At 48.4% G+C, this 25,476-nt stretch overlaps 1 protein-coding gene across 1 annotated transcript; it reads right to left on the bottom strand.

Annotated features, from left to right (window-relative positions):
- Positions 1-15,478: 15,478 nt before the first annotated feature.
- SLC52A3 (solute carrier family 52 member 3) lies at positions 15,479-21,111 on the bottom strand. Its single transcript, XM_030830996.2, has 4 exons — positions 20,506-21,111; positions 18,356-18,861; positions 16,199-16,322; positions 15,479-15,691 (listed from the first exon to the last, which is right to left on the bottom strand). The coding sequence occupies exons 1-4, from the start codon at positions 21,070-21,072 to the stop codon at positions 15,479-15,481; spliced, it is 1,410 nt and encodes a 469-aa protein (XP_030686856.1). The 5' UTR covers positions 21,073-21,111.
- Positions 21,112-25,476: the final 4,365 nt, after the last annotated feature.

Below are 25,476 nucleotides of genomic sequence, written 5' to 3'. Positions count from 1 at the left end.
GCTGTGGCCAGACAGGGGAGGTGGTGTCATGGCCAGATGAGGGGTGCGTTGTGGCCCTGTTCACCTCATAGCACCCAAGGACCTTGCACTCTGTACAGTTCGGCGCCGCCCTGGCTGAGAATGTGAGTAGGAGAGGAGGGTGTGTCCGTGCATCCCCTGTGCCTCAGCAGGCCAAGGAGTGCAGTGGTTTAAAGCAGACACTCGAGTTGAAATCCCAGCTCTTTAGCTTTGGCTGCGTGGCCTTGGGCAAGTTGCCCAATCTCTCAGTGCCTCCATTTCCTCCTCTGTAACCTGAAACTAAAAATGCTAATGCCTACCTCATAGGGCTGTTATGAGGATTCAGTGAGTTAATGTGTACAGAAGGCCTTGGGACAGTATTAACACATGTAGATATTAATATTATTATGGGCAAAGATCAAGTCCCAGCTCTGCCATGGACTTGCTGTGTGACCTAGCACAGTTCAGTTTGCTTCTCTGGGCTCATTTTTTCTTACCTGTAAAATGGAATCACGTTGGCACTACCCATAAGGCCGTTGTGAGGATTCAAGGAGATCTTGTACGGGAAGGCCTCCTTCCCATGCAAGGTCGATCCTTGGTTATGCACATATGTGAGGTGCTGGGTATGTCTGCCTGTGCGGGCGTGGGAGGCACTCGTGTGGCCTGGACTACTACCTTCCCTCTGAATGCCCCCCCCCATCTGCAGGACCCCAGCTGATCAACCCTCCAGGCACACCCTTTTCCTGCCCTTTCTCCTGCTTCTTGGGCTGCAGCGCCACCTGCTGGCTCAAAGTTATGCATCCAAAGCCCACCACCTGTACAGAGGGAAGGGAGTAAACACGAGAGCCCTTGCTGCGTGCAGAATACATACATATAATGTATGCACCATATACACATGTTGACGTAGGTGTCAACCTCTATCTATAGAGACTGAGCCCCAGGGAGGTCACACAGAGCCAGCTGTGAAGCCGGGATTCTAATCCACAGGCCCTTTCTCTCCACTCCAAACACCCTCCTCGGGTGAGTTCAAGCTCTGCAGATGAACCCGTCCTCCCCTCCACTCAGAAAGGAGCCAGAAGTGGAGGTCGGGGTCTTTGGGAGAACGTCACTGTTGTCTCCCAGGGCCCAGATTGAAGAAGAAAGAGCACTGGACTGTAAGTCCTCAAGCTGGGGTCTCGCTCCAGCTCTCCCAACCACCAGCTGAATAGCCTTTGGAAAGTCCCCACTGTTTATTCTAGCGCTTATCATTTTGAAACGATGGTTACTGCAGGGAGAGCATTTAACGTGGGTGTTAGGTTCTAATGTGAGGAGAAAATTATAAAAATAAACAGATTTTTTAAAACTCTGAAAAATTCTTTCAATCTCTCATAAAGAAAGGTATTGGCAGTCTTCTGAATGTAGTCATTTGCAGTAATAAATACACTCTGAACATAAAAAGTGGCAGTGTGTGGTAGCCATTGCATTGGTTTGCACACTGTAATTTTAGATTCGGCTCTCACTCAGATGTGTGGGATTCTCTCCATGCCCCCAGCCTCTTGCTCACAGCTGGGCTCACGTCCAGGCGGAATCGCCCACACCATGTACTCATTCTCCCTTCTCTCTCTCTTTCCGGGCACACAGAGTTGCATTTCTGAAGTTACATAATAAAAACAGCTAACATTTATTGAGCATTTATTATGCAGCAGGCACTGTTCTGAGGCCTTTGTCTGCGTTACTTCATATCATCCTCCTAACAATGCTATGAGGTAGGTACCATTACTACAGATGAGTAAACTGAGGAGCTGCGAGATTAAGTAACTAGTCCAAGATCACACAGCTAGTAAATGGTAAAGCCTGGACTTGAGACCAGGGAGTCTGGGACCAGAACCCACCATCTTAACTGTCATGCTACCCATTTGAAGGGAGGCCCCATGGGAGCCACGTGTATGCGTCTGTGCGTCTGTTGTCAGTCCACAAGCTCCGTTAGGCAGGCTAGAACCTGGTCTGCATCCCCAGTACTGGTCCCGTTCATCTGGGGCCCACTCAGAATGTATGCTCAGTAACTGTTGAACCAATGCATCAGGCTCACTGAGCCCCAGCTTCTTCATGTGTAAGACAAGAATAAGAGTCAGCACTTCAGATGGCTGGAGGACCCAACGAGCTCCTCCGTGGGAAAGCTCTTTAAAGATCCTCTGTCCTCCCTTGCCCACCGCCCGTTGACCCCCTCCTTGGGCTTTCAGTCTGCACCAGCCTGGGAGAGCTGATTGTGTGCATTCTTTTCCCAATGCTGCTTTCAGTAACATATTTGTAGCTTGAAATCGGCAACAGTGAGAGTAATTACACCATGGAAATTGGCAATGGTACAAACAGCGGGATTTCCCTTTAGAGATGTTAACCATTTACCACTGCCAGGAGGAAATGGATCCTCTAATGACTACTTTCGGGGAGCGGCACAGTGGAGTGATCTCACCTGTTGGCTCTGGAGCCACACTACCTGCGCTCAGACTCTAACTATTACTTATCAGCTATGTGACCTGGTTCAGTTACTTAACTTCTCTGAGCCTCAGTAGTCTCATCCATAAGATGATTACCTATTTCATTAGGGGTTTCATGAGAGCATCCATGTTACTCCATAATTATTGCTCTCTTTGAACAATAAATGTTACTTATTAATATTATAAATAAGCCTAGGAGGTGGAGGAACTTTCTTGTTTCCCCACTCTAGGAAAGGGAGTGATGGGAATGGGACTTGCAGTGTCAAAGAGGGAACTTGACAGAGACTTCCCTGGTGGCGCAGTGGTTAAGAATCTGCCTGCCAATGCAGGGGACACAGATTCAAGCCCTGGCCCGGGAAGATCCCACATGCTGCAGAGCAGCTAAGCCCATGCACCACAACTACTGAGCCTGAGCTCTAGAGCCCGTGAGCCACAACTATTGAGCCTGCGTGCCACAACTACTGAAGCCCACGCACCTAGAGCCTGTGCTCCGCAAAAAAGAAGCCACCGCAATAAGAAGCCCGCGCATCGCAACGAAGAGTAGCCCCTCCTTCTTGCCGCAACTAGAGAAAGCCCGAGCGCAGCAACGAAGACCCAACGCAGCCAAATAAATAAATAAATTATTTTTTTTAAAAAGTGGGTTGGCGGGGGGAACTTGACCATGGCAACGTGTATCTTCAGGTCAAGGTCCCTGTGGGTGAACCACACTGATTCCATTTGGCAGTTCTATCTTAGACCTGCAGTCCTACTCCCTCGCCTTTTGTGTGACTGACCTTTAACCTACTCACAAAGAATGTGCCCAAGCCAGAAAAGTTCCTTATCAACTTTTACCCTTTCCTCCATCTGATATGAAAACTGAAAGAATGCCTTTTGCTGACACAGATGGTTAATGGTCTGCAAGGAATAATGGCCATGAGACCCCCGGGGGAGGAAATAACCCCGGTTCCCATCAGTGCAGAGTACTTCTCCCTTGGTAGTCAGATTCTATTTTTAACTTTGGCGCCTTTAAATCCTCCTGTATTCCTTTTAGCTGCGCAGAGTGCCTCTGGACTGTTGTCTGCTCCGTTTTGCCTGTCTGTAAGTTACCCACAATAAACTTCATAATTGTACTTTATGGAGTTGCCTGCTTCATTTTTAGGTCTCAAAGTTCCTTCTCAGTTTGGGGGATATTATTTAATGATCCTGCTATCCAACAGCCCTCATGGAGGGTGTCTTGAGGCACCAGCAGGCCAGATCTTTATGAACCTTGTTGGCTGTGTGCATGGCAGTTGGGGGATAAGGAGCCTCCTCGATTTCCTTGGAAGGAAAGCTGCTATTAGCTTTGGAGCCTGGAACAGATTTGGGGGCAAGCAGGTGATCTAACCAAATATTCCCTCCTTTTGCCTCCCTTCTTGCTAGTGAACACTCCTAGAGGGAGTGTTGTGGGCTTTTTAAACATATGAGATGTAATGCATATAACAAGAATAGTACAAAAAGGGGTGAAAAGAAATAGAGCAATAGAGGAGTAACACTTCTATATCTCACTGTAATTAAGTTAGTGTCAATCTGACATAGATTCTGATAAGATGTATATAGTAAACCTAGAGCAGTCATTTTAAAAAAGTGAAAAAACTATTAAAGAAGATAAAATGTTATAATAAAAATTACTCATTTAATATAAAAGAAAGCAGTAAGGAAGAATAGAGGAACAAAAAAGACATGAGACATATAGAAAACATAAAGTCAAATGGCAGATGTAAATCTAGTTCTATTCTTAATAGCATTAAATATGAATGGATTCGACCAAAAGGCAGAGATATTCTGACTGGATAAAAATACCAAGCTCTAACTATATACTGTCTACTGGAGACACATTCTAGATTCAAAGATACAGATAGGTTGAGAGTTAAAGGATGGAAAAATATATATCAGGCAAACAGCAATATCAGAGGGTCAACTCATCAGGATGATTTTATAAAAACTATAAACACATACGCACCTAACAACAGAGACCCAAAATATATGAAGCAAAAATGGGGACTTCCTTGGTAGTCCAGTGGTTGGGAATCCGTCTTGCAATTCAGGGGATGCCAGTCCGATCCCTAGTCAGGGAACTGAGATCTCACATGCTGTGGTGCAACTAAACTCACGTGCCACAACTACAGAGCCTGTGTGCCACAACTAATGAGCCTGTGTGCCACAACTAGAGAGAAGCCCACGCACCACAATGAAAGATCCTGCATGCCACAACTAAGACTTGATGCAGCCAATAAATAAATAAATAAATAAAATATCAAAACAAACAAAAAACAAACAACAAAAATGGACAGAATTAAAAGGAGAAATAGACAATTCAATAATAATAGGTGGACACTTTAATGCCCCACTTTCAACAGTGGATAGAACAACTAGGCAGAAGATCAACAAGGAAATAGAAGACTTGGACAACACTATAAACTAACTAGACCTAAAAGACATTTGTAGAACATTCCACCCAGCAACAGCAGAATACATTCTTCTTAAATGCACATCAGAAGTTCTCTAGGATAAACCATATGTCAGGCCACAAAATGAATCTCAATAAATTTTAAAAGATTGAAATCATACAAATATCTTCTTTGACCACCAACTCTAAGAAGTCTCTGAAATGGTTCCACATGAAGATTTAGCCAGAGGATTTCATGGTGGTTGTCTGAAAGCTGGAAGATTCTAGAAAACTTTCAGGGCATCTGTCTAAGCATTACCTCATGTCACCCTATTGCGAGCATTAAATTAGTTAACTCTTGAGAAGCACTTAGGAAAGTGCCTGGCATGCAGTAAGCCGTGATACATTTTAGATATTATCCTCACAATAATGTTATAGAGCAAGCTTCGTTATTTCCCCTGTTTTACAGGTGAGAAGATAGAGACTCAGAGATGCACGGTATGTTGCCTGAGATCACACAGTGAATAAGCAGGGGAGCCAGATAAGAAGCTTCAAAGCTCCATACAGTTCAGAGAGGTAGGTCTCAAGACTTTCATCACTGTGTTGTTTTCAGTAGCTTAAAATTGGAAACTGCAGAGGTCCATCAACAGAGCTTTTCTGTAAACCTGGCATGCCCAGCCAGGGAGTGCTTTGTGCTGCTTACAAGAAACGAGGCCACCCTACACATAGGGACATGGAACCATCTCCAAGACATTTTGTTCAGTAAAAAGAACATCTGAAAAAAAGTTCCACAACCCACAGGAAACAAAGCCAAATATTCTGTAAAATCTTATGTCCGTGTGTGTGTGTGTGTGTGTGTGTGTGTGTGTGTGACCTATGAAGGCTCATATGAAGCAAATGAAGGTGATTTAAACAATGGGATCTATTTATAGGATGCTCCCTTCTTTAGGCTTTTCTTTATTTTTGTCGAGTTTTGAAATAACACATGCTCAAAGAAAAAAATTCAGATTACAGCAAAGTGTCAAGAAGAAAAAAGAAATCACCAAGAAATCCTTTCCTCCAGAATTAACTAGGCTAACATTTCAGTGTATATCTTTCCAGGTCCTCGCCTCTTTCTGTGTGACTAACTGTGAGTGTGTGAGTGTATGTATGCACACACACACACACACACACATGCACACACACACACACACACACACACAGAGAAACATACATATACAAATATGAGAATTCCACTGCTGTAACAAAATGTCCCCCACATTATAGAAGCTTAAAAAACAGAAATTTATTTCTCTGTCACGTTAGATCTGGGTTCCAGGCAGAATGGTAGCTCCACAATCATGGTTTCAGCCTCCTTCTATATTCTTGCTGTATTATCCTCAACCTGTGGCTTCCTCCTCTTGGTCTAAGATAGGTGCTGCAGATCCAGGCATCACATCTGCATTTCTGCCAGCAGGAAGGGGGAAATGGGAATTGGAGGTCCTGCTCTGCCTTTTAAGTACACAATCTGGAAGTTATAAGCATTATTCTTGTACCATTTGTCTAAACTTAGTCACGTGGTCATTCCCAGCCACAAGGAAGCCTGGGAAATGTGGCCTTTATTCTGGGCCTTTATTCTATGTGCCCAGCTAAAATCAGGAGTTCTATGGACTCCCCTGGTGGTGCACTGGTTAAGAATCTGCCTACCAATGCAGGGGACACGGGTTTGAACCCTGGTCCGGGAAGATCCCACATGCTGCAGAGCAACTAAGCCCGTGTGCCACAACTACTGAGCCTGCGCGCTGCAGCTACTGAAGCCCGCATGCCTAGAGCCCCATGCTCTGCAACAAGAGAAGCCACCACAATGAGAAGCCTGCACACCACAACGAAGAGTAGCCCCCGCTCACTGCAACTAGAGAAAGCCTGCGTGCAGCAACAAAGACCCAACGCAGCCAAAAACAAATAAAAAATAAAAATAAATAAATAAATAAAAATCAGGGGTTCTATGACTATGAAAGAGACAGGAGAACGGACATTGTAGCAACTAGCAGTGCTATTTGTTGCTTATCTTTTTTCTCTTAATAAGAGTATCTTTCCTATCAAGAGAGAAAGCTATGTATCTTACACTCTAACCACTGAGCCCTGTGAGAAGACACGGGTCTGGGCCAAATTGCAAGTTGTAATAGAGCAGCCTTTCTTTCTTCAGGCACACCCAGAAGCCAGCTGATCACCCACCAGTTTCCAAATGAAAGGCAGAGTCCTGGAAACACCAAACATTGTCATGGCGGTTTCCCCAGGTTTTACCTCTATAAACATCGTGAAGTGAATCGGGACAAGCCATGCCACGGCAAAATCGGAATTTCAAGGCGTTGTATGTGACAAAACTCTGGCAACTTCTAGCGCCTCTGCTACTCATTCTTAAAGGGATACCACTAGTCTCTGCATGTGTAAATCACATCCTGCCTACAAAAGCACTAATTTCTTCTTTTCACTTCCAGAGGAGTTTGAATGTGTGCGTGTGTGTGTGTGTGTGTTGGGGGGTGATGAAGTTGGAGTTTTCTGTTTCTATTTCAGACCAGATGACCATGACACCGGGACACCGCTGTATCTCTCTGTGGCCCAGTTTCCTCGTCTGAAGCCAAGGTTTTTCTGGCGAGTTCACGTGTTTTGAGACTCATGTCGCTGACACCGAAAGATCATGTGATACAGAGCCTAGGCATTCTGGGTCCAGGTCCTGGTTCTGCCACTCACTGGCTGTGTGACCTCATGTAACTTAACCTTTCTGTGCCTCAGTTTCTTCATGTGCAAAATAGGACTGATAATAATAGAAAGTATTTCATAGTGCTTCTGTGAGTTTTTTTTTTTTTTTTTTTTTGCGGTACGCGGGCCTCTCACCGTTGTGACCTCTCCTGTTGCGGAGCCTGCTCCGGACGCGGACGCTCAGTGGCCGTGGCTCACGGGCCCAGCCGCTCTGCGGCATGTGGGATCTTTCCGGACCGGGGCATGAACCCATGTCCCCTGCATCAGCCACTCTCAACCACTGCGCCACCAGGGAAGCCCTTCTGTGAGATTTAAATCAGTAAAGGCTCAGGAGGAGCCCGGGGTATGTGGAGGCCCTTGGCAATGGCCCTGTGCCCTGGCATCTGGCCCACCAGGAAGGGCAGCAGTGGGAAGCTCTTTATAGCCACAAAGTTAATGGTCACCATGGTGGACATGAGCGGGGGTGACACGGTGGATGCTTCTTTTTCGGGGATTCCGGTGCTGACCAACCCCGAGGAAGCATGGTGGAATGCCTCTCAATTCCCTTTCAGATGACTCTGTGGGTCTCTCCTCAGAGCAGCCCTGATTTTATGCTTCCAAGTTCTTGGGACCACCTTCCTCCAGGATAAAGCTGAAGTGTGATACCTCAGTATTTATGCCAACAGCTCATTAGAAAGAACCCTAGATTCAGAGGCAGTGTCTGTGCCCTGTCTCTGCAGCCCACTTTCTGGGGCACTCTGGCTCGGTCACTCCCCATCTGGACCTCTGCTTCCACATCTGCAGTGTGATGTCAGACTCTGGGGGTGACTGTCAATGCACGTGAATGCATCTTACAAGCTTAAAGGGGCTGTGAGAACAAGAGAGGGAACACCATTGTATCCGCTTTCTGTTGCTGCTGTAACAAATTGCCTCAAACAGCAGCTTAAAACAATACCAATTTATTACCTCACAATTCTTAGGTTAGAAGCCGGAAACAGGTCTCACAGGGCTAAAATCAAGGTGTCCACGGGGGAGAATCTGCTTCCGTGCCATTCAGGTCACTGGCAGAATCAAGTTCCTTGCAGTTGCAGGATCCTGCTTCCTCGATGGCTGTCAGCCAGGGCTGCGTTTGGTTTCTCAGGGCCTCTCTCTTGGCCTTTGCATGTGTGTTTTTCCTGAATCTCAGAGCCAGGACACTTGGCATCTCTCTGACTTCTGCCAAGTCTTTGTTTTTTCCTTCCTCCCTTCCTTCCTTTCTTCCTTCCTTCCTTCCTCCTCCTCCTTTTTCTCCCTCTTCTTTCTCTTTCCTTTTTTCTTTTTCTTCCTCTCTCTCTTTCTTTTCTCCTTTCTCTTCCTTCCTTCCCTCCCTCCCTCCCTCCCTTTCTCTCCCTCTCTCCCTCTCTCCCTTCCTTTCTCCCTTCCTTTCTTTCTTTCTTTCTTTCTTTCTTTCTTTCTTTCTTTCTTTCTTTCTTTCTTTCTTTCTTTCTTTCTTTCTTTCTTTCTTTCTTTCTTTCTTTCTTTCTTTCTTTCTTTCTCCATTCCCCTCTTTCTTTCTGTCTTCAGCTTTATTGAGATATAATTGACATATAACACTGTGTAAGTTTAAGGTGTATATTCTGATGATCTGATGCATGTATATATACGGTTACCACAATGAGGTTACTTAACACATTCATCACCTCAGATAGTTACCATTTTGTGTGTGGTGAGAATATTTAACAACTACTCTCTTAGTGACTTTCAAGCATATAATACAGTTTTTAAAAAAATAAATTTATTTATTTATTTTTGGCTGCATTGGGTCTTCGTTGCTGCGCGCCGGCTTTCTCTAGCTGCGGCGAGTGGGGGCTACTCTTCGTTGCGGTGCGCGGACTTCTCATTGCGGTGGCTTTTCTTTTGCAGAGCTCGGGCTCTAGGCACGTGGGCTTCAGTAGTTGTGGCAGGAGAGCTCTAGATGTAGGCTCAGTAGTTGTGGCTTAGTTGTTCCGCGGCATGAGGGATCTTCACAGAGCAGGGATCAAACCCGTGTCCCTTGCATTGGCAGGTGGATTCTTATCCACTGTGCCACCAGGGAAGTCCCAATACAGTTTTTTTTTGTTTGTTTGTTTGTTTTTGCTGCACCGCGTAGCATTGGAAGCATGGAGTCTTAACCGCTGGACTGCCAGGGAAGTCATCAAGTATACAATACAGTATTATTGTTAACTATAGTCATCATGCTGTATATTACTTCCCCAGGACTTATTCATCTTGTAACTGGAAGTCTGTACTGTTTGACTAACATTTCCTCATTTCCTCCACCCCCAGCCCCTGGTGAAACAGGGGTGAAGGGAGCAGGGCACAACCTTTAAAAGAACGACATAGCCATATGACAAGACATAAATGGTTAGAACCAACTAGGTCCAGGATGGCAGACAAGACTTCCACTAGACCTTAAGCCTCAGTATACGCTGAGGCTTATACACATCAGCACGCTAAATGACATACCCACAGGTGCCATGACCGTTCCAAGGCTGACCGAAAAGGTCAAAAAGTGGGCGGTGCCCCAATTCCTGGAAATCCCCGCCCCTTCCCCCAAATATCTGGAATACTCCTCCCACTCATTAGCCTAGGAAATTACCCACCCCTATAAAAACTGACAACCCCATACCCTGGTGTCACTCTCACCTTCTGAGACGGCTCACACTCTGTCTGTGGAGTGTGTTTCTCTCTAAGTAAACCCGCTTCTTACCTATCACTTTGTCTCTCACTGAATTCATTCTGTGACGAGACATCAAGAACCTGAGCTTCATTAAGTCCTGAGACCAGGTGTGTGATCACAGTTAAAAGACCGTGGGTTCAAGTCCCACTCTGAGATGCATGGTTTCACCGGCAACCACCAATCTACTCTGTTTCTATCAGTTCAGTTTTTTTTAAGATTTTATAAGTGAGACTATACAGTATGTCTTTCTCTGTCTGACTTACTGCACTTAACATTGTGCCCCTCAAGGTCCATCCATATTATCACAAATGGCAGGATTTCTTTATTTTATTTTATTTTATTTATTTATTTATTTTTTAGATGTTGGGGGTAGGAGTTTATTAATTAATTTATTTATTTTTGGCTGTGTTGGATCTTCGTTTCTGTGCGAGGGCTTTCTCTAGTTGTGGCGAGCGGGGGCCACTCTTCCTCGCGGTGCATGGGCCTCTCGCTGTCGCGACCTCTCTTGTTGCAGAGCACAGGCTCCAGACGTGCAGGCTCAGTAGCTGTGGCACATGGGCTTAGTTGCTCCGTGGCATGTGGGATCCTTCCAGACCAGGGCTCGAACCCGTGTCCCCTGCATTAGCAGGCAGATTCTCAACCACTGTGCCAGCAGGGAAGTCCCATGGATTTCTTTATTTTTTATAGCTGATTATTATTCCACTGTGTATAAAAATACATTTCTTTATCCAGTCATCTGTTGATGGACACTTAGGTTGTTTCCATGTCTTGGCTATTGTAAACAAGGCTGCAATAAACATGAAGGTGCAGATATCTCTTTGAGATAGTAATTTTATTTCCTTCAGTTATATACCTAGAAGTGGGATTGCTGGATCGTATGGTAGTTCTATTTTTAGTTTTTTGAGGAACCTCCATACCGTTCTCCATAGTGGCTGCGTGAATTTACACTCCTGCCAACAGTGCACGAGGGTTGCCCTTTCTCCACATCCCCACGCACACTTAACTCTTGTCTTTTCGATAACAGCCATGTGGTAGATATCTCATTGTGGTTTTAATTTGCATTTCCCTGATGATTAGTGATGTTGAACACCTTTTCATGTACCTGTTGGTCATGTGTGTGTCTTTTTGGAAAGACATATATTCAGGTCCTTTGTCCATTTTTAATAGGATTGTTTGGGTTTTTTGCTGTTGTAGTGGCTGGTGCTGCATCTTTCTTCTCATTTCTTCAGCTGAATCTCTTCTGATTCTCTGTTTTTTAAAGATTCATGTGATTAGATTGGGCCCACTCAAGAAATCCAAAATAAACTCGCTATTTTAAGGTCTGTAACCTTAATTCCATCAGTAAACCCCCTTTTGCTGTGTAAGGTAACATATTTACAGGTTTCAGGAATCAGGGCATGCACAGCTTTGGAGAGGCCGTTCTTCCCACCACTAAGTAATATTCGCTGAGCCCTTCTCAGGGCAAGGCATGGTGAGGCCTGTGGGTCCAGGATAAACAGTCCAGATGCAAGCCTTCCCTCATGGAGCTCGGAGCCCTGAAGAGCGAGGACCACTGCTCGCACATGACCCCATTTGCAGGGCCTGGGACCCACTCAGAGGCCCATGTGCCATCCGTCTAAAGCATTAGAAGGTATAAATCAAACCATACCGCCGTGCCCCCTGCTCTCTGCAGTTTCTCTGGAAGGTGGTTTGCAGGGTGTCTCCACTGCAGAAAATGACAGGACGGGGCTGAAGCTGGGTTCGGGCTCAGCGCTCTTGGGCAGAGGCTGGCTGGATTTGCCTAAACCTAGGGCAGCTCTGACCAGGTCAATCTCCCCAGAGCACCGGGGCCTGTGAGACTCCTGCCCCAGATGTCACTTTTCAGGCTCTGTTTTCCAGACAGTTCTAAACATTTCTCAGAGTATACTACCAGCAAAATGGTGGGAGGGAATGTCTCCTGGGGACCCCCACTCGGGATTTGGGTGGCCAGCTTCAAACCAGATCAGCCCTTCTTGCTCTGGTTTCTCGGGGCAGAGGCTGAGACCTTACCTGCTCTCCATACTCGGATCCCTTTAGCTCCCATCCATGGCCTGGGGTGGAAGGAAGGTCGTTCTGTCCTTTTTATTTAGAGACTCTTTGCTCAATCAGTCATTGACTTCCAGGAAAATTTCTTAGGAGACCAAAAAGGACAAATCGTATATGTCAGCCTGTGTGATAAGCTGGCCTTTGCATGGCTCACCCAGCGCAGGGCCCTTTCTGCCCAGATGGCTGCAGTAGTTTCCAAGTCTGTTTGTATCTGCTGTGGTTCCCGGCAATATCACCACCTCCCCGCCAAAACCCACAGAGGCCAACACAACCCTCCACCCCTTCACAACCTTGGCCTCTCAGGCCCTTGCCTCTGTGCCTGCCCCTGGCCTCCCTAATCTGGCCTCCTTTTAGGCGCTTGAATGCGGCCTGCTGCCTCCTGCCCCACCACTTTTGCAAGTGCAGTTTCTGCTGCCCAGAAGGCTCCTTCCTTCTTGCTTTACCTCCTTCCCTCCAACCACCTTGAGATACCAGCTTGGGGAGCGGGGTCGTCCTCAGGGATGCCCACCCGCTGCCAACCCTAGGCAGAGTCCAGAGTTCTGCTCTCATTCTTCAGGGAAACTTCCTTGGTTGGACTGTAGAGACATCACGTGACGTGGGTCAACTGGACTTAAGTTCAGGGAGGGGGTGGGTGGGGGTGGGGTGGAAGGGGCATCCAGGGTCCATAGCAGATATTCTCTCAAAGTGGAAGCTTTTTAATGACAGTTATTGAGCATTCACTCTTTGCAAGTGTGGGGCTGATTAACCCTCACAACAACCCTGAAAGGGAGGGGCTTTTATTGTCTCCATTGTACAGAGGAGGAGGTGGAGGACAGCTGACTTGTGCCTGGTAACTAAAAGGTTGTCAAGGTCACAGGCTTCCAAGGAGGAGGGCGGAAGCAAAACCATAGAGAGGGCTGTCAGATGGAGGTGCCTTTTCCAAACAGCAAGTCACCCGCCCTCCCACCTAGTGCTCGACAGAGTGTATTAGCATGGCCAGCACCGCACTCTACACGTTCTTCTGCATCTGCTTCCCACGTGTGTAATTAATCTTGGAGCATCTTCCCACGTCAGTAGAGAGATGGTCTTCTTGCTCATTATCTACTCCAATGTCTTTTCTGGGAGAGAAGACTGGAAACAACCCAAATGCCCTTGTAAGGGCAAATACAAATAAAAACATTTCTTTCTGGTGCCCAAAAGGGAAAGAGACATCCCCACTCCCTTTTCTTGAGCATTTAATTTAGAAAACGTAAATTCTTTCTCTGCTCCTTTTTGCATGTATGAGAGGCTTTTAAAAAAGCTGAATGAGCCTCTTGCCAGTTTTACCACACAAGGGAACCCTCTGTCTGCAATGTAAATATCAGGAAGCCACACCCCATCACCCAGTCTCCGGAGTGTGGGAGCTTAACTCAGGGTTTGGCTCCAAGTTGCGAAGCCACCTCCTTTCATAAAGATATGAGTTCTTCTTTCCTGTGGTTAAGGACAATTAGCTAACACAGAGAGCCACCCCAATCACTAGCTGAGTTCAGAATGACAAACCGTGTTATCTACTTCTCTTACTTGAGGTTATCATTTGAGAACCTGGATGTAATAGGTTGTGTCTACTGGACTATATAGAAGGGTAGAGTTTCTGCTTGTGCAATCTTTTTAGCAGACCGTCTGTGATGTGCACCACAATCAGGTTGAACATATATTCAATAGTAAAACTATTTTCTTTCTTTTCTACTTTTATGGAGAGGTTTTTGGGGTTGGTGGGAGATTTAGTGTTTAATTTTGTCTCCAACACCTTCAAATGTCTTTCTACAGAGGGCTGGTTGAACAAATCTGGCACCTCCACACAGTGGAATACTATGCAGTCACGACAAAGAACAAGAAGGCTCTCTGCATTTTCACTGTTGCCTGAAAGTGCAAAGTACACAGCAGTTTACTACTTTTTATGTAAAAAGGCTCTATGTTTGAATTTGCTTATATTTGCATAATCTCTGGAAGAGTAAACAGGGAACAAATAAAAGTGCTCATGTATGTGTTAAGGGGAACTGGGCAGAGGGGGGAGTGGACAGGGATGGAATTTTTTTGCTGAACATCATTTTATATTTTCTGACTTTTGAAACATGTGACTATATTATCTATTCAAAATTAAAAAGGAAGGGTGGCGGCAAGCAAACAAAACAAACCTCAAAAGCAAAGAAGTCCCAGGACCAGACATTCTCTAAGTCCTTGATTCTGTTTATTTCTGAGCTCAGCCTTGACCTTAGAACCAACTGAAAGCTGATTATATTGAAACTTTTTTTTTGGTGTTCATGCTGGACTTTTTCTTGGAAGGCTGACCTTAGTGTAAAAGCAGGGAATGTCTTTATTTAAAAAAAGAAAAACAAAAAGTAAAACCAAAAAACTATCAGGTAGCTAACATACTCTTCCCCACTCTCCTCCTCCCCCCAGTTCAGAGGACTGCCTCCCAGTTCAGTGTCGGCCGGTGAATGGGGTGGGGGGGGACTCACGTTCAGAGTCTTGCTGTGGCCCCTCCGCCCCAATCCTCTCTCTGCCTCTTAGGAGGTCACTTAATCTCCAAGGAGTGGGCCTTCCTGGGTCAGCAGGGGTGACAGGAAGGGGTGCAATGTTCCTCCATAGTGGGAATTGGGAAGCCAAGGTGCCTGAGATTCCACCGTTAGCCATCTGTCTTCTAGAAGCTTCTCTGAGACAATGGGGGAAAAAGGATATGGGGAAGGGGTCATCTCTCAACGCCTCTGGCCACTTCTAGGCTTTGTAGATTGTCACTCCTGTTAGTACTGTTGGGTGTCAGATCGGGATGTGCTGGGTGCTTCTGCATTTTATCCCTGTGCCAAACCTATGAAGTAGGTGTTATTTCTTATAATCCCCATTTTATGGATGAAGAAACAGAGGGATAGAGCAATCAAGTGACTTCCCCAAGGTCACATAGCTTATAATGGGCAGCTCAACCTCCCAGCTGTTCCGCTTCTAACATCCTCCAGCAGGGTGCTGCAAATCAGTTAAAGAGCTCTGCCTCCTAGCTCCCTACCACTGGCTCTGCGACCTTGGGCACACGCCTTGCCTCGAGGGGTCCCAGTTTCCGGGTGTTAGTCATGGGGGCGGGGCCTTGTGATGGACCACGCCACTTCAGTTGGCCTAGGTGGAGCACTGCAGGCTGCAGAAGTCAGCGGATGAGAAGAGCCTCAACACGTTGACCAGTGGGAACATGATAAGCGCTCCGAGGAGCGAGCCCAGCTGCACCGCCGCCCCGCACCACAAGAGGGCGCTGCGGCTACGGTCACGCAGGATCACGCCCAGCATCACCTTGACATAGCTCAGACAGCCAATGAACAGCACCCACGAAGCCACCTGCGGGGATTGGTTGGGAGAGACTCAGCAGTGAAGGTAACTTTGGGGCAAGCCCCAAGGACGAAGGGCGCTTCTAGGGTGACTGAACAGGGCTAAGGGGACCCCATGGAATAACCTCTAAGTTCAAGGAGAGCCTTTTGCGGGTGACTCTGCTGGACTAACGGGGCCCCCTGAGTTGACCTCCCCAAGGACAAAGGAGAGCCCAATAGCTTTTCTGTCTCATGATCAAGTCAAGGGCAACTAAGAGAAGGCCACGCTGACATACACATAGTGGAAAGAGTGTGGCATTCAGGGGAGAAGCTGGACTGTCACCTTGGACCAGCCAGCTCACCTTCTTAAGCCTCTGTTTCCAAATAAGAAGCATCCCTCCCCCTCCCCCCAACCTTGGGCTTCCTGAGTGAGTAACCACAAAGACTTTGGTCAAGAGAAGGGGCTATACTCTCGACCTCCCAGGCCTTGGCTAGCTGGGGGGTGGGAGGCAGACAGCTCCACAGGCCAGATACTTACGATGAGGACTTCTCCACCCCAGTGGCCCTGCATGAGGGGGCAGGGGCTCATCACGGCCATGGCCATGTTGTAGGCCCCAAAGCCGGTCCCGAGCACTGTAAGGACCCCCAGGAATGGCAGAGACCTAGGACAGAGCGGGGGGTGGGACGTGAATAGAGGAGGTGAGTAGCCTGACCTCTGCCCCTACTCCCCCACCCTGCCCCAGCCCCAGGGGGCCACAGGGAGTGGTCAGAGTCTCCAGGCTTAGAGGTTAGACCCATGTGGAAACTTCCAGGCTACCCAGTTCAAGTGGGTCAGCGAGGTTCCTGGGGTCAAGGCTGGCCTAAGTCATCCTGAGTGTTAACAGCAGGGCCCAGCATCCCAGCAGGAAAAACAGAATAGACTCTAGTGCTACATAAGCCTGGTTCAAATCTCAGTTCTACCCGCAGGACTGGTCCCTAAGCCTCAGTTTCCTCACCTGCGTAATGAGTCTTGTGGGGCTGGGGAGCAGAGTGTGCAGGGCCTGGCCCTGGCTGTGGGCCCACCTGCTACCATCTGCTGCCATTTCCTGCTGTGATACTCCCCAGCCCAGCCAGGAAACTGCGCTGATGAGCGGGAGGCTTGGATCATGTTACTGGCACTGCAGGGTGTGTGCTGTGCGACCTCAGGTGACCCTTCTCCCTCCAGCCTCAGCTGCCTTGTCTACAACGTGAGGTTTGCATGATCTGGAGGTCCTGGTGGCTGGCTTAGAGGCACTACACTGGTGGCCTTCCATGTAGGCCCTCGGTCTGACCACTGAGGACACCATCCTTCATTTGAGGCCTTTTCCCTGGGGTCTCCCTGGCCACATTCTTCAGAACACTGACAGGTATGCACCCCTAGGTGACAGTGGAGGGGCTGCCCTGCCTCTAAGGACTCATTCTGCTCCAAAATTCTTGAATTCTGAGACTCTCAGACTCTGTATTTCTAACATTCTGGGCGTCTCAGCGTCCACAGGTCTGTGGCCTCTGGTCCTGCTCCCTGAGAAATCTCCAGCTTCCCTCCACAGTTTTTAAACCTCAAGGGAGAAAAATCAGCTTTCTGGCAAAGTGACATCTTCTGTCCAGCTCTCCTGTCCTCATTACTCCTCCTTCCCGGGCTGGGGGGTGGGGGGTGGGCAGGGCTAAGAGGCTGTGAGGCCAGGCAGGGCAGAGGAGCACGTGGGAGGCAGGGACACCTAAAGTTTCACAACCCCAAGGTGGGTGTTTCTCCTGTGCGGATCCGAAGTCCCTACATCAGAACCACTTAGGCTGCTTATTAAAATATGAAATTGGGACTTCCCTGATGGCACAGTGGTTAAGAATCTGCTGCCAATGCAGGGGACACGGGTTCGAGCCCTGGTCTGGGAAGATCCCACATGCCGCGGAACAACTAAGCCCGTACGCCACAGCTACTGAGCCTGCGCTCTAGAGCCCTCGAGCCACAGCTACTGAAGCCCGCACGCCTAGAGCCCGTGCTCCGCAACAAGAGAAGCCACCGCAATGAGAAGCCCGCGCACACCGCAACGAAGAGCAGCCCCCGCTTCGCCGCAACTAGAGAAAGCCCGCGCGCAGCAACGAAGACCCAACACAGCCATAAATAAATAAATATTTATATTTAAAAAAATTTGAAATCTAGGCTGGATCAATCTGCATTTTATCAATTTGCCCAGCCATTCTTCTAGAACTGCAGCTGTAAGGGAGCCAGCATGGGCCGGAGGCAGGAGGGCAGGGCTGAGATCCTGGGAATTAGACCATGGCAGACCCTTTCTCCAAGCCTCAGGGTTTCTATTTGTAAATGGGAACCTCACTTCCTGCTTGCTCCTCCACATGGGCCAATGGTGGCGACGGTGGACCTGACATGTGCCACTGCTGTAAAAGCTTTACCAGATTAGCTCGTCTTATGCCTCCAGCAACCTAGGAAGAAGACCTATGATTATCCCCACTTTCTAGATTCCTGAGGCACAGAGAGGTGGAGTGACTTGTCCAGTATCACAAAGCTAGTAAGTGGCAGAGCCGGGCTTTGAACCCAGGCAGTTGAGCCCCAGAAACCATATTCTTAACCACTACACATCCAGCCTGATAGGTGGGTGTGGGATTCTGGGTTCTGACGTGAAGTGTGCCCCCAACCAGAGTTCTCCAGGGCCAGGTGGGGGTAGACCTGTTAGGCAGAAACATGGAGAGGAAGCAGGCGAGAGGGTTGGCCATGGAGCTGAGGGTGGCGGACAGGTGGTAGGCCACAGGCCCATAGGACAGGCAGGAGTAGGTCTGCACGGAGGGTAGCACGCCGTTGGTGAGTGCGTTCACAAAGGCCACCAGGATGTAGATGAAGGTCAGGTGGGCCAGGTGCCGGGGGGCTGTCTTCTCCTCCAGAGGCTCCTGGCCCTTGCCGCTGTCCTCCGGGCCTCGGGGGCCCAGGTCCTTCCCTTCCTGCGGCCGGATGGAGTGGAGGGTGACCTGAGAGGTGAGGAGGTCTTCTATGGAAGCTTGCCAGCGCCTGGGTAGACGCTGGAGGAAAAAGAAAGCAATGAGGCAGCAGGCCATCATGAAGGAGAGCAGGAGGAAGAAGACGAAGGGCGAGAAGGTGGCGGGGAGGTAGTGGCTTTCCAGGTGGACCACGGAGGGTGCTGTCCTAGCGAACTCAGACACCAAAGTGCTGCTAGCTCCCTGGGAAAGACAAAACAAGGGTCAGTCGGATCCCTGGGTGACGTCAGGGCACAGGTAACAACCCAATTAATGATGACAATACAGGCACACCTTGCTTCATTGTGCTTCACTTTGTTACACTTCGTGGATGTCGCATTTTGTGTGTGTGTGTACACAAACCGAAGTTTTGTGGCAACCCTACATCGAGCAAGTATATTGGTGCCATTTTCCCAACAGCATTTGTCCACTTTGTATCTCTGGGTCACATTTTGGTAATTCTCGAAATATTTCAAACCCTCCACTAACAAAAAGTTTACGACCTGCTGAAGGCTCAGATGATGGTTAGCATGTTTTAGCAATAAAGTATTTTTTAATGAAGGTATGTACATTGTTGTTTTAGACATAATGCTACTGTACACTTAATAGACTACATATAGTGGTAAACATAACTTTTATATGCACTGGGAAACCAAAAAAAATTTGTGTGACTCTCTTTATTGCAATATCGCTTTATTGCAGTGGTCCGGAACCAAACCCTCAATTATCTCCAAGGTCTGCCTGTATATAATAATATTAGGCATTATTATTAATAAGTAAGTGATGGATAATAAACGCTCACGCTGACTGATTGCTCACTGCACAGCAGCACGGTGCACGTAGTAGCTCGCGTGCGCCTTCTGACGGCCCCGCGCAGTGGGGTCCGTCACCCCTGGTTTTAGAGGGCACAGAGGTGTCAGGACGGTTTGTCTTACCTGAGGGTTCCGGGGAGTACGTGGCGAAGCCAGCGCACTTGGTTCTTTCTGACCCAGAAGCTACAGCTTCCCCCCCTGACTGCCCTCCAGGGCTGGTAACCACAAATATACATGTTCAGAGGAGGGGCTGGCTGGAGACAGGAGAGCGGCCCCACCCAAAGGCGCCCTGTGGCGACTTTTTTCCGAGAGATATCACGCCTCTAGATTTATGTATGTGAAATTTCAAAAAATTTAAATGTTATCAACTAATTCAAACTCTCGAAAAAGAAAAATGCTTTCATGCTCTGGTGGCCCAGGCCACTGGTTCGCAAACACGGCTGTACTGCGGTGGTTTGGATAGTGTTAGGTGTATATACTGTCCAAAATCCAGTGAGGAAGTTTGATGTTGTAACAGCACGAGGTATTGAAGCAACGTCTAAAGTCTATGGTTCTCAGCCCTGTCTGTACATTAGTGACACCTGGGGAACTCTGCATACATACACGTTTACAATCCCTTATCTGCAATTCTGAAATCCAGAAAGCTCTAAAAGCCAGAATTTTTCTGTGACTCATTTGACAGCAACACTTGAGCTGGATATGAGTCTATTTACAGCCTTCATCTGCCTACTGGGCATGAACGCCCCAGGCTGTGGGCAGCGGGGGTCACTGTGCTGCATTGCTGAGTCACAGGCCCTGTCCCAGACTTGGGGTAAGTGTGTTCTAAAATCTGAAACTGCAGATTCCAAAACACACCTGACCCCAAGGATTTCAGGGCTGGGGGTGAGGGGGGTGCCCGCTGGCATATGTCTCAGCAGCTCCCCCAGGCCAGGTCAAGAACACTGGTCTACCCAACATCTAGGGAACACCAGCCCTCCGCAGGATCTTGCTTATGACCAAGAACAGAGCTGCAACAGCTCTGGGTAATGCCAGGTACCTGTGGGCTGTCCGTGTTCCTGGTGGTCTCAGGGATCGGGGTGGTGTCTGATGTCTCAGTGATGTTGACACAGGTGGTGAGACCCGAGCCCTGGGCGAGAGCCACCAGGGCAGGCAGGAGGCCGCTGAGTCCTTCACCCACAAAGAAGGTGGTGAGGTAGTGGGTGGGCAGCCTGCTCATGAAGGGCAGGAAGGTGACGGAGGAGGTGCAGTCCACCAGGGCCAGGAAGAAGGTGAGGACCAGAAAGGCGATGCTGTGGTGGCTGCCCAGCACCCAGGAGGTGACATTCCAGAGGAAGGCCAAGAGGGTGCAGGCGATGGTGCCCACCCCCAGCACAGTGAAGATGATAGGCACCTCGGAAAGGCAGCCGGGTTGGAAGTGATGAAGTAGGGTGACCAGCAGGGGGCCGACGTTGGCCAGCTGGATGATAACTGTGAGGTAGGAGGGCAGGTACCAGCCCTCGGGCAGCTCCGTTACCAGCAGGGGCAGCTCTACCCAGAGCCCGTTGATGGCCACCCAGGAGCCCATCCCGAAGGTACAGACCAGCAGGTGTATCAGGAAGGCCATGGTGACGTCTGCCCTGGGCCGGAGGCTGCTGCCTCCACAGATCAGCCTGCAGTGTTTGATGGAGAAAAATACTAGGTGAGCAAAGTCAGGTTCACCATCGAGCAAAAGACTGTGCTTCTGGGCCCTCCCCACGAACAAGGTGGCTTTTTATTAGCAGAAAACATGGACAAATTCCTTTATAAGCAAGCTTCCAGTGGGGAAGGCTTTCCTATCATGACTTGTAAATCCAGACCACAAAAGAAAAATTTGATACTTTCAACTGCATAAACCTTAGAACACACAAAAGCAAGAAAACCAACAAAAGAGCCTCTGCAAAAATGCCAAAAAATACCAACAACAAGATCAAAAGACAGATGACATCCTGGGTGAAAATACTGCATGTAAATCACAGACAGAAGATTTATCTTCCTAATGTATAAAGAGTTTTTATAGATTAAGAACAAAAAGACCCAATAGAGAAGTAGACAAAGGATATGAACAGTTCAGAGGAAAAAGTACAAAGAAGTCTTAGACATATGAAAAGATTACCTTCATTCACCATGGGAAATGTCAATTAACAATGACTCCAAGGTGCCACTTCGCACTGTGAGATTGTCCCAAAGCCAATGTTTACCTGCCCTGGACAAAATGATGTATGTACGAGGTTATTATTTCTTGCAGCCTTGTTGGTAATAGCAAAACATGGGAGACAACCTCCCTGCCACCCACAGAAGAGGGGCTAGTGGAAGGGATGGCTGCCTCTTGGAATAGCACACACCTGTTACAAGGAGAGGGATGCAGGAGAGCTCACTGGCTGATAGGATAACGACAGGCCTCGAGGCCGAGCTGATAAGTGAACAACATCAAGGTAGGTAGACAGGAGAAAAGGAGGAAGGATATGTTCTCTTTGCTTGTATTTGCACAAAGCAGCCCTTGAAGGACACACAGAAACTGCTGGGATGTTCAGCACCTCAGTATAGAGCTTTTTATATAATTTAGATTTGTGAACCATGTAAACATACTATCTGGGGACTTCCCTGGTGGTCCAGTGGTAAAGAATCCACCTTCCAACGCAGGGGACGTGGGTTTGATCCCTGGTCGGGAGCTAAGATCCCACATGCCATGGGGCAATTAAGCTAACGCGCTACAACTACTGAGCCCGCACACCTCAACTAGAGACAGAAAACCCGCGTGCCACAACTAGAGAGAAGCCTACATGCTACAAGGAAGAGGCTGCGCGCCACAGAAAGATCCCGCATGCTGCAACGAAGATGCTGCATCCCACGATGAAGACCCGATGCGGCCAAAACAAAAAAATAAAATAAATATTAAAAAAAGTCAGGATCATTGTCAAAAAAACATTAAAAAAACATACTACCTGTTACAAAAATAAGGTTATCTGATATAAAATTGCAGTCTGGAGTTTTTCTCCTCAAATTATAGAGCTCCCTCTCTGGACAGGCCCTGGGAGACTGCCTGACTGGAGCCCCCCTGGAACCATTCTGTGATCTGTTTACCACCTTCCCAGTTACCTGTGTCACACCACCTGTGCAGTTACCCTCAGTCTAAGGAAAAATATTGGAGAGGCTTTGTCAACTGAAAAAAAAAATCAGCACCGCACAACATAAGGGCAGTGAGTTTCAGTTTTTATTCAGGGGTCTTACTGAGGACTACAGCCTCAGATAGCTCTGAGGAACTGCTCGGGAGAGGTAGGGGAGGAGCCAGGATATGTAGGAGTTTCTTGGCTGGGAAATACACGTAGTCATGCATACATCTTGGTAAAAGGTCACACACAAACACACACAAACCCAGATAGCGCAAGCTAATGATTTTAGTGTTTTTCTATGGACGGGAAGATGCAAGATTTCTGGGTCATTGAAATTCTTCCTTAGATATGCATCTTAACTGTCTAGGGGCTCTATATCCAAAACAGAATGCTTCATGCTGTTTTTCCATCCTGAATTCCCCCCAGGGAGCCCCGTCCGTGGTCAACTTCTGTGGGTTGCAGCTAGATCCTCGGAGAGCTGGAATGTCAGACAACATTCTTTGTTTACAGCTTCGAGTGAGACTCTGGAGCCAGCTGCCTGGACTTGAACACAGCTCTGCCTCTTAACTAACTGGACGATTTTGGACAACTGAGTTTGCCTCTGTGCCTCATTTCCCCCCTCTGTAAATAGAGGGCAATGATAGTCACGACCTCATGGTTTGTCATGAGATGCAAAGTGTTAATGTGTCGTCTCAGTGCCTGCCGCACAGAAAACGCTCACTAAGGGTTAGCTGTTTTTGCTATGGTGCAATGCCAGGTTTGGTGACAATTATGTTTTTCTAATTTGCATGGAAATTAACATATGACTATTAAAATTAATAAAGGAAAAAAGTTCCCCATGAGGTACCACCTGAAATACTGGTGGCACATGCACCATTTTGGAAAGAGATGTTGATTGGGCCAATCACCTCCTTTTACCGATGGGAAAAGGGGTAGGGTCTGCAGGGGTGTAGGGGCTCTGCTGAGGCTGGTGATGGGATTTGGAGCTGGTCCCCTGCAGCACTTGGCTCCACCTACCTCTCCTCATGACGCTAATCTTGGTTCTGCTCAATTCACACGGTCAGCCTTTAACTCCTCGTCTCTCTTCTAGAACCCGCAGGGGCAGCCCTGTGGCTACGCCCCACCCAGGAAGCTCCCCTCCAGGTTCCCACATACAGAACTGACTCTCCAGTTCCAGACTCCTTTCCTCCTTCCGCCTTGGAGGGAACACAATCCTCGGGCTGCCACCTCTTCCTCTCTGGGAGGCAGAATGCAGAATGCAGCCCGACCTGCTTTCAGTCCCACTTCACCACCTCCTGTCTGGGAGCCTTAGGTGAGTCACTAAGCTCCATTTCCTCACCTGCGAAGCTGGCCCACTAACAGCCCAGGACAGGCCTGGTTCTGGGCATGCCCAGAGGACCCATGGAGAGAGGGCAAAATTCTGCCTTCGCCTGTGCACTGCTCCTTGCCTGGGGCGCCATCTCCCTCCCGTCCATATCCCAGATTTCTGCAGGACCCTACCCCCCAGGAAACCTCATCTGGCTGCCCAGCCCTGGGACCCAGGACCCTCCATTTAGAGTTTTCCTGGTGTGGGTGTATGCTGGTACATTTCCCGGGGAGACTGAAGCCCCTGGAGGGCAGGGGCTGCTTTGGAATCTGGCTTTTTTTTTTTTTTTCCGGTATGTGGGCCTCTCACTGTTGTGGCCTCTCCTGTTGCGGAGCACAGGCTCCGGACGCGCAGGCTCAGCGGCCATGGCTCAAGGGCCCAGCCGCTCCGTGGCACGTGGGATCCTTCCGGACCGGGGCACGAACCCGTGTCCCCTGCATCGGCAGGCGGACCCTCAACCACTGCGCCACCAGGGAAGCCCTGGAATCTGGCATTTTGACGGCAGAAGAGCCTTTACAGATGACCTAGCTCAGGATTTGTAAACTGGTAACTCACTGGCCGCAGGCGAGCAGCAGATGTATTATTTTGATGTGTGGCATGTTGTAAATAATTAGTTACTGAAATCCACAAGTCAGGAAGGAGGTGGCATACAAAACTCAGGATTTCTGGCTTCTTGGGAATATTCTGGAAGACCACACCAGGACAATGTGCCCACATGGCAACAATCACCCTTGGCCCTCTGTAACTTAGGGCACCTGCCTGGGCCCCTCCATGCCCGGTAGACACTGCAACCCCTGATCAAGCCTAGCCCTTCTTTCTGAGAGCAAGATGTGGCTTGCCCAGGATCCCCCACTAGTTGGGGGCAAAATGGGGGCTGGGATCCAACCTTGGGCCTCTCAGTACTGGACTCCGGGCACTGAGTCCAGCCACCTGGAGGCAGACGCCTGGCCTGAAATTGCAGCTTCAACCCTGTGCAAACAACTTAACCTCTGCTTAACCTCTGCTTCAACCCCTGCGCAAACAACTTAACGTGATTCCTCTTGTGCAAAATGGGAGGGTCCCAGTACCAACATCAGAATTGTTAGGACCATGAACCTGCAAAATACTAGCATGATGCCTGACACATAGTAAGTGCTCAATAAACGTGAATGATCATGATTACGATTTCAGCAAACATGTCAATTGCATTTAAAAACACACAATTTTCCTGAGCACACTTCTAGATACCACAACACACATTCCTGATGGCAAAACTTTGTCATCACTTCCCCCTAAACAATCAACCCGGTATTATTAGTCACCTACTTTGTGCCCAGTGCTGTGAGGATGCAAGCAGAAAAGCCACAGGGGCTATGCCCAGAGAAAAGTGTGAGGAAGAGGTGTGTGGGCTGCAGGACCCAGATGCATCATGGGCCAAAGCGGGCAGAATTGCAGGTAGAGGGGAGGGTGCAGTGGCTGGGACTGGATGGAAAGACAGGGTTTCCCACCTGCTGGGAAAACTAGTAAAGTAGTC

This window comes from Globicephala melas, chromosome 15, assembly GCF_963455315.2.
Source record: "Globicephala melas chromosome 15, mGloMel1.2, whole genome shotgun sequence".
Classification (NCBI taxonomy): Eukaryota; Metazoa; Chordata; class Mammalia; order Artiodactyla; family Delphinidae; genus Globicephala; species Globicephala melas.
This window is presented reverse-complemented; position numbering and strand designations above follow the sequence as displayed.

Bases quoted from the DNA above. Each gene is read 5' to 3' on its own strand.
- SLC52A3 (XM_030830996.2), bottom strand. From the start codon at position 21,072: ATGGCCTTCCTGATACACCTGCTGGTCTGTACCTTCGGGATGGGCTCC. The intron at 16,323-18,355 runs GTCTACCCCCAC...GCTCTGTCCTAG, and splicing joins TCCATGTTTCTGCCTAACAG to GTCTCTGCCATTCCTGGGGG. The intron at 15,692-16,198 runs GTAAGTATCTGG...CAATCCCCGCAG, and splicing joins GGGGTGGAGAAGTCCTCATC to GTGGCTTCGTGGGTGCTGTT.